General features: G+C 44.9%; 1 protein-coding gene across 1 annotated transcript; it reads right to left on the bottom strand.

Moving 5' to 3' along the window:
• Positions 1–100: 100 nt before the first annotated feature.
• On the bottom strand, positions 101–8,638 carry efs (embryonal Fyn-associated substrate). Its single transcript, XM_070929854.1, has 7 exons — positions 8,497–8,638; positions 6,424–7,677; positions 6,083–6,202; positions 4,370–5,314; positions 4,104–4,175; positions 2,718–2,975; positions 101–2,531 (listed from the first exon to the last, which is right to left on the bottom strand). Exons 1-7 carry the CDS (start codon positions 8,506–8,508, stop codon positions 2,346–2,348), a joined length of 2,847 nt encoding a protein of 948 aa, XP_070785955.1. The 5' UTR covers positions 8,509–8,638; the 3' UTR covers positions 101–2,345.
• Positions 8,639–9,451: the final 813 nt, after the last annotated feature.

The raw sequence follows: 9,451 nt of genomic DNA, 5'->3' as shown, positions 1-9,451 counted from the left end.
TATCCTGCAAATACAACAAATACATTTTTTTTGAGAGACTTATACTGAAATAAATAATCCAAACACATTTGTTTAATTGCAAAAGATGTATTTGTGCATTCTGAACTGGAATACAAGACAGACATCAAATGTAGTGTTAAAAGTAAAGAGGTTTAGGTCTGCTTACTGTAGGAGAAAAGTCAAAGATTCACTTCTATACTTCAGCAAATACAGATAACAGACTCAAATGAGTTCACATAGTGTAAAAAACTTTCTTGTACAAAAGGAAATACAGCCATATCTCTGAACTGTAACTTAACATAGTTTTCTGAAGGAAAAAAACAACAACTTTTGTTCGTTGAAAGTTATCTAGTAAAATCACCCCCGGTGAAGGATGTGCATATATAAAACGTAAGCAAATTAAAGCCATGCAAAGTGGAAAGCAAGGAACATAAAACTTGACCATAATAAATCCAGAGCTTAAGGTTATTTGTTTCTGCTTAAGGTTATGTTATTTCATGCATACAGTATAGAGCCTGTTTTGGCAGGCAGGTTTTCATTAAGTAATACTTCAAACCTCCACAAGGTGGCACTGCAGCAGAGAAAATGTAAAAGCAAGAACATATTCCTCAAAGAAGGATTTAAACTGAGCCACATAACTGAGAGAATGATTATGCAATGCCCTGATGATACTGATTTGGATCTGAAAAATAAAACTAGAATATTAGGTTAAGCAATATGATTGACCAAACAGAAAATAGATCCTAATTATAATCCAACTTTGTAGAGCACCCCAAAGATTAAGCTGGACATGAATCTGTGGTGTAAATGCGAGAAGCATCATGTTTGTTCAACTTCCAGTCACCTTCATGTTCCACCACAGCTTCACACTGAACATGTTTCTGAGCTGTTTGTGCGCAGACCAACATATTACATCTGATGACTGGCATAAATTAAAACACAGACAGTAATACAATGGTCCAAGATGGAAAAGAGGTATGTGTTTTGTTAGATTTAAAATGCAAAATTGTTCCATTTCAATCAAGAAGTGGGGTGTGCTTCATTTCACAGTTTTTACTAGGACTGGGCGATATGGTTAACATAGTTGTTTTAAGAATAATTTTCAAATATTCATATAGATATCTTGATATGGTAAGTATAAAAGCATGTGAACTAATCAAACTGGTGTTCAGTACAGTATGTTCCACTGCTATGCTTTACAATAATAATGAATTATATATAAATACCCAGCCCTAGTTTCTACTGTATGCCTTACAGCAAGCAGCAACTTTGCTTCTTTCCTTGGAAAGCCTTCTATCAAAGCAGATGTGAGTGAGCACTGCTGACAGGGGTGAGAATCTTACTGGGAAACGAAGATGAAAAGCCAAGTAAGTCAAAGAAACATAAGCATGCAGATCATAACAAGACGTGTGGAGACAGGTGAGCTTGGTCAACAGGTTTCCTATCCATTGACAGGATATCACGTGACTGTGGGAAAGAACAGGATTAGGCAATTCCTCACCCAACTATCATTATTCACTCTCAGTCATTGCATCGATTCTCAGATATTATCTGTCTCTGTCAGACAGGACTTTAATTATTCTTCATGAGGTGTGTAAGACTGCATGAACATAAACTGAAGATGTACTGAGAGATGTAGTTGCAATCCTCATTGAGTGGATTATATGCTGTACCACAGTTAATCTTTGCTTTCTAGTGGAAATGGGTACAACACAAACACAACACATACTTGCACAGATTAAGAATGGAAGTTAGGCAAACTTCCTACTCCACACCCTATTCCATTTCTCCCATATAAAGCCCAAAACACTCAATATGCTGCAGAATGCTGATCACAAAAGGCCTTTCAGGTATCACAGTAAAAAGTAGGCCAGAACCAGGATGTAAGGCCTCCTTCTGTGCTATTTTTGGAATAGGGGGGATGGCTAAATAAATAGAGGAAGGAAGAGGAAAAATGGCTATCATGTGAGGGAAGGAAAACATGGCAAACATAATAAAGCAAAAATCCCAAGATAAGCAGTCCGCGCGGACAGTCAAAGCCACAGCGGGGCTTCAAATATTCAATAAGTTAACACTCAAAAACACAAGTGTGCCTGGCATCAAAGCACAGAGGTCAGTATATAAACAAAGGCAAACCAACACACACTTGGAGGACAGAACCACCACAGTCAAAACCCAGCTTAGTAACAGCTGCAGCGAGGCTAAACACTTGATTCAACCTTGCCTGCTTCAATCCCATTCAAACGAAAAGGTAATGAAAGAGTCTAACAACAAATAAGGCATTTCAAAGAGAGAAAATATATGTGTAGTGTAAACAAAAGTTTTTACGCAGGTGATAGGAAATATCATGAAGATATTTCTGCCAGACGCTGGAGCAGAGTGGAGAAGCCAGCTGCCTGCTGGGAGAGCTCAGCAACGCGGTCCACCATCTCCTGGGTGGCAGATACTGATGGGTAGTTTTGTGCAGCGCCCTTTGTTGCCACGACAACTGACTTCAAGGCCTGGCAGAGTCGTCCCCCTGAGGTTGTGATCTGATGTAGAGAAAAGAAATAAAAACAATTATTACAAAGCTTTTTATAGATTTTACTTTTCTTAAACAAATTAATAAACTGCCTGTTATTGTCTATTGAGATAAAAGCATGTTTGTCTGCTATACCTAGCAGATTTTGTTCTCAAAGTTCCCACAAATAATGTAATGAAAACAAAAAACTACATACCTTGGCCCGGAGGTCGGCAGAGGTGAGAAGGCGGGAGAGCGTGTCCCCAATAAACACCAGCTTGTGCGCCGTCACGATGAGACTCTTTCCTCTGGCGACGAAGATGCGAGGCGGTTGGTTCCCCTGCACGCTGCTGAAGAGCACATCGATGGCATCTGCCAGGCAGGAGAGGTGAGCGAGGCTCTGAGAGGAGTAAAAGGACAGCAGCTCCGAGTCCTCCAGGGAGAGGGATACCGGAAGCGCAGGGGATGGGGTCAGCTGTACAAGGAAAGATTAAATTTGCATTTGTAAGGGAAAGTCATGCTACAGAGTCAAATATGTCACTAGCACTAAATAGAGATTTCAAATCTGAGAAATTGGATGGCTTTGTTAAGTTTTCCACTTTGAATCCCTGTAACAGCTGGGAGAATCTAAAGAGGGAGAATGACTGTTGGTTGGACAAAACAACATACATGAAGATGTAACCTTGGGCTATTCTGGTGCAAATTTTCTGCTGTCCTCTCTGATTGAACTAATTTTGACAAAGAAACTGTGATGGGTTACCTTTTTTACACAACGTTCAAGTCTGTGCAAGTTGATTTTTGCTACATAGCAAAATGAATGGAAACTAATGGCTGCCTAGAAGGCAAAATAATAAGTGAGGTATGGAAAACAGTTGATTATGCATGCAGTTCAGTAACCTAAATGCAGCAAAATATCCATAACCACTGGAATAGCAGCAGCTGCACCCTCTCACTGATGACTGCAGAAGGTGTTTGACTGTGTTAATGTAATGCAGAGGACATGTGTGTCTTCGACTGAACTTAAAAGTGAGAGAAAGTCAGACACAAACACACATACACAGTACGTCAGCATGTGGCACTGATGAAAGAATGACTGTGCTTTTCTGTCACTTATTGTGCTGCAGCCTCCATTCTATGTGAGGCAAGATTGTTAACATTTACAAGTGACCTCTTGTTGGTCGTCTATGGCGTAACCAAGGAGTCTCGCAAGGAGTAGAAAAAATGCAGACTGAGTTTTAAGAGAACATGACCTCAGTCTCAAGCAACAGAAGGCAGAACTGACTTCAGAGATAACATACAGATTGTACAGATTCATGAGACAGAAATCAACTGGGGCTAATGTGACATTAAGTCAGGTGGTGTTGGGTAAACATGTTAAGTGTAGACTTAAGATTGGTTGAGGCCACATCAGGAGCCAAAGAGCTGCTGCAAGCTGGATTCATGAGTCACAGTGCTCATTAGTAAACAGAGCGCACTGTGAACACAGAGTGAATCAATAACTTATCTGTGGAGACTTGCTGCGTGTGTTTCTGTACAACAAAATGTGGACTGAGGACTGCAGGAGCTAAGGATTATGCATATGGAGGTAAAGATAGAGACTCACCCTTGGCTCTGCAGTGATAGTTTGTATTTGTCCATTCTCAGTCAGGACATCATGAGGGGGCTCAGGTTTACCCTAATGTGGGAAGGACGGGCATGTTTAAAGACACATTTATAGTCTATGATGACTGTATTGTAGCCATAAAAATACATGTGAATAGTTGCCAGCAAAGGTACAGATGTGTTGAAGCACAAAAAACACTCATAGTACGTGTCCTGCAAAAGTCAGGTTTTTCATGCAGATAAATTCATTTCAACATAAATACTGACCTGCAGCTTGACGTAACCAACACTGTCTCCAGTAGGTACCGGGGCAGGGATGGGAGTCAAGCCAATCCCTGCATATTCATTGCTGGGGTCATCTTCTCCATCAATAGGGCCCACTGTGAGTGTCACAGTTGATGGAGTGGGAGGCAAGGGGAAGGCAGGCTGAGGGGTTGGGGGCAGGGGCCTCTCCTGGATCCAGCTACCTTTACGGGAGCCCATCCCACCTCCTGAGGACTTCCCATCAGGCACTGGGAGCGCAGGCAATGGCCTGCGGGACAGGGATTCCTGGGAAGGCAGACGAGGTCGGCCCTGAGCCTGCAGGAGGAGGGCGCTTTCCTCAAGGGAGCGCTGGACCAGCAACAAAAGTCCTTCAGATGGAGGAGCGTTGCCAATAGCGGATAACGCCGGGAGAAGGTCTGCTAGACGAGCCCATGTCTGCTGAAGAGGCGGTGGAGGATCATCTGAATGATTGGCTTTCCAGGTCGACAGGATTTCAGCCAACGAAGTTGCCAGGTCCCGTGACGAAAGAGTGGAGGCGGAGCAGGAGGCTGTGCTCAGCACTGAGTGGACAAGGCTGGAAAGCGAGGCTCTCCACTGCACATCACCTGAACCGTTACTTGAAACGGAGAGGCGGCGAGTAGAGGTGGAGGAGGATGACAAAGAGTGAGGGAGGACATCCACAGTCAAAGCAGGCATGTCATAGATGCCACAGTCAGGCTCAGAAGAGTCCCGGTTATGATTTCCACTGCTGGCTCGTTTCTCAGGTCCAGGGACACGGTAGACCTGCCCAACCTGGGAGGCATCCTCACCAGAGAGGCTGGTAGTGGACTCGCATGGGCCCTGAGGCACACCTGGAAGTGTAGGAACACTGTATACATCGTCATCACCTTCATCAGGCTGGACATCTGATGTGGACACATTTAGAGTGATGGTGGGAACATCATAGACCTACAAGGGGAGAAGAAGACAGAAGGAATGTTTTGAAATCGAGTGTATTGTTCACTATATGATTGTGTGGACAGAGGATAATTTCGATACGACCGGGACTCAATGTATAAATTGTGCCATAAGATAGTACGGTCAATGATGGAGCAATGACGCAGTTGAGGCCAAATCCATCCACAATACTGTAGATAGAGTTTGTAACAATACAATGTTGCGTACTGTGAGTGTAGAAGACTTTAAACCTGGCATGTTCATGGGTGATCAGACTGAACTGGTTAAAGTGGGACACATTCGCTCCCTTAAAAAGTGGAAAAGCAATGAGTCTGCAGTTCACATACAGCACTTGCGGGCAAAGAGGAAAAAAGAATCCAGCAGCTGGCAGGCACATTCAAGTAACATTAAAAGGGGAGACCACTGGGGGCAGGGTGCTGGTGGTATGGCCTTGGTATGGCCCTGACAGATGGGTGTGCCTGAGAGAAAATAGCAGCAGCATTTGGACTGGATAGACAGGCTCCCACAGCAGACAGAGACAGGTGTGGCCTTGCCTTGAAGGGGGGCAGGGAGACAGACTGATGGTGGAATGTGGGAAGAAATGGTGACAGGGTGTTTGATAGTCATCTCATGTTGATGAATTGCTTCACTTGTACAGACATGAATTGAACACACCGCTTTACCACGTTTTAGTAAATCATAACTTTGTTAAGGATTACCATTTCACTGTCAGAAAAAAGACTAGTATATGTATGTCACATGTAGAAGTGTTTTCTTTACCTCTGTCTCAGAGTCAGCTTGCGGTGGGACACTGCGAGGGGTGTCATAGATGCCATCATCATCACCAAGGGAAGCTGGGACTTGACGCTGCCACCTGCCACTGGGAGGGGTATCATACACCTACCAAGACAACAAAAGCACAAAACCAAATCATGATGGCAGGTCAAACAAAATTTGTATATTTTTCAAACATGCTAATGAAATATGTAAATCCACTACACTCACAATCTCACATTTTTGGAGCAGTTAAAATATGTATAACCCTGCTATAACAATAACAACAGTTTTTTAGGCAGATCAACAGTTTCAACAGTGGGGTAAGTGAAGTAGCCATTACATACCTGGTCATCCACAGGATCAGAGTATTCCAGATTTTCTCCTTTTTTGTTCTGCACATTGCAGCTTTTCTCCAGGCAATTGTTCGTCCTTTCCTCCTTACTCTGAGGAGTTCCCCTTTGTTTGTCCACTTCTTGCTGCAGACTTGCAGAAGTGACTTGAGCAGTGGATTTGGGGACAGAATTTGAATCAGCTGATGACGGTGCTGTTGGTTGTGCATCTTTCCTGGTGACCCCCCTCACTGGAGGTGCTGGTGGAGGAGGTTTGCGGGCAAAATTTGGTGATCCAGGAACCCTGACCTGCCCTGCTCTGACAAGCAAAGGGGACCCCCGGTGACAGGCCAAGCCGGGTTTGCCCCTGGCAACAGCAGTGTTGGCTGAAATTCCCTTGAGCAGAGATCTGGGAGATGCTTGGGCAGGGGATAACTGAGATGGGTGCTGGTGGGCCAAAGCTGTGGCTGAAGTCCTGTGAAGGTTTGCCCCCACAGGGGTGGGTGTTTGATACATCCCAGGTGTGTCCTGGCTCACTTTGGGCTGGGGGGTACCAGGTGTTCCACCAACTATGGAGGGGCCATTAGAGCAGGCAGCAGTGGCCACAACTCCTCCTGTTGGGGATTGGTAAACATCGTCACCTGCAAGTGGTGTACCTTTGGGCACCAAGTAACAGTCGTCTGAGTGTCCTGTTGTTAGTGTTTCTCTAGGGACTAGATATGTAGTGTCCTCTGAGTCATCAGCTGCCCTTGGCAATCCAGTGGGGGTTTGATAAAGTGTTCCTGTCATTTCTGAGCCTCGTCCTCTCAGAGAGGGTGAGCGTGGACGCCCCACCACCCCAATATCCCAGTCAGGTCTGGGTCGGGTGCCAGAACTAGAGTGTGAGCGTGGGCGCCCACCCTCGACTCTGCGGAGCTCCCCAGGCCTTGAGGCAGCACCTCGTCCCACACCAGGTGGAGAGCGATACACTCCATCGATGTCCTCTGCACTACTGCTGACAGCAGTCCGGGCCAGTGGGGAACCAGGCGATAGGTAGACAGAGTCCTCAACAGAGCCATGACGGGGGTCTGTGCCTGGGGGTGGGGCGGTCTGGAGGAGTCGAAGGCGGTTGGCAGGGGCAATACCCTGTTTGCCATGCAGGGAGCAGAGCCACCACCCTGGTCCACCACTCTGCTGTTGTTCAAGAACCATCAGGATGTCACCCTTCCGGAAAGCCAGCTCCTCCGGGCTCTCTGCCGTGTTGTCGAACAGTGCCTTTGCCAATACCGTCTGAGAAAGAGGAGGAGACAAGGGTAGAAAACATAAACACGGACCGTCCCATTCATTAATTCACACACACACACACACACACACACACACACTATGGCCATATGAAAGTAGGTTTTAATCAACAGCCTAAATTTACACAAGCTAGTGTCTCACATCTGCCCACCACAAACAATCAAGTACATTGACATGGCAATGCCAAGTCAGGAGTATAAAAAGGTTGATTGTTTAGAGCCGTTGAATGGAGAGTGAATAGGAGTGAATAGGGAAGATCTCGTAAAACATCCGTGTGACAGACAGAGGAACAGGAGAAGGATGGGTGAACACAAAAAAAATGGAAAATGGAAAATCTAGCATCATGACGAACTCAAAACTCACAGTTGTGTCAGTAATCATGAAGCGGGGAGAAAGAGGGGCACAGTCAGGGAGGATCAATGATCAAATGGACACAAGGACTTAATGGTAATGAGCGAGATGAGAGGGAGGGGGAGGGGATGAGAGGCACATCTGTCCCTTGCTCTTTAGGATTTAATTGCCAAGCCAAAGCCAGAGAGTCAGGCCCCCTTTCATTTTCTAAACCAACCCCCTGGGGATAACTAGGCTCTATTGAGCCATGTGGGACCCCCTTAGGACAGTAATGGAGGCAATGAGAGTCCTGATAAAATATAAAGATATGGTGAGACAATATACAAAAGTAAAAACATGCCCAGCATATTATAATTTTTTTTTTGTTTCAAGTTGATAACATTTGTCCATCATTGTGATACCATCACAAGACTACATGCAAATTCATACAAACAAAGAGACAATTACTGTACTCACAGAGACAGACATTGTTGCTAAGTTAACAGTTATGTCTCAGAGAAACTATAACTCAAGTGTCCTGGTCAGTCGGGGTCATCCATCTAGATCAGCTGTGGTTCCCATGGATGTGTTGGTCGCCAGAGAGACTCGGTGCAGAAGCACAGCTGGGTCTGGGAAGGACACATCTCGAAGTCCGGGCGCCTCGTCGTCTCTGCCTTCATGAGGATCCTACAATCCACGCAGAAACGCTTTTCACGCTCCTTTCACGGCTCATTTATGGCACACCGAAGCAACTTTAACAACGTTAGTTTTCCCCACTCATACGTTACAAAGCACATGTGAAATGAAAGCTGGGCAGGCAGCGGCAACACCTGTCTATCCTTTCCACGCCCAGTTACGTTACGTTGAATGCAACCCGTTCAGCGAAAGCTAACGTTAGCTTAGCATCAAATCAAATATATAATATCTAGTTGAGTGTGTAACCGCTATACAGGTTAAATGACAATTAATTTCAACAGTATGTAGCTAAAATGACAAACTATGTTGTCGCGGCCTAGCTTAGCTACCAACACTAGCTAGATAATGTTAGCAATGTTAACAGTGGTTATCTTCGTCGTCTTTCGCTGCTAACGCTAAAGTTCAGTTCAAAACAACAATGGCACCGCCGGGTAATACCGCTAAAGCCGATTTGTTTTTCAGCAAACCTAAGCACCCAAAGCCGTCGTTATAAAATAATTACCTTTCTGTTTACCTTATCGCCGATAAACTTCGCATCGGCGTACAGTCTATGATACGTAAAATCACTTCTTTTCAGGCGTGAAAATCTGTGTCCATCGGCGTTCAATCATCTTCTGCGATGTCAACTAAATGATCTCCGCCTCTTCAGAGGTTTACGTAATTCACTGATCTACTAAGCATAATGTGAGTGTCCGTGCTAGCCTTTACACCAATCCAACATCTGTGAGATCGCGTA

The sequence above is a fragment of the Enoplosus armatus genome, chromosome 23 (genome assembly GCF_043641665.1).
Source record: "Enoplosus armatus isolate fEnoArm2 chromosome 23, fEnoArm2.hap1, whole genome shotgun sequence".
In the NCBI taxonomy this organism is placed as follows: domain Eukaryota; kingdom Metazoa; phylum Chordata; class Actinopteri; order Centrarchiformes; family Enoplosidae; genus Enoplosus; species Enoplosus armatus.
This window is presented reverse-complemented; position numbering and strand designations above follow the sequence as displayed.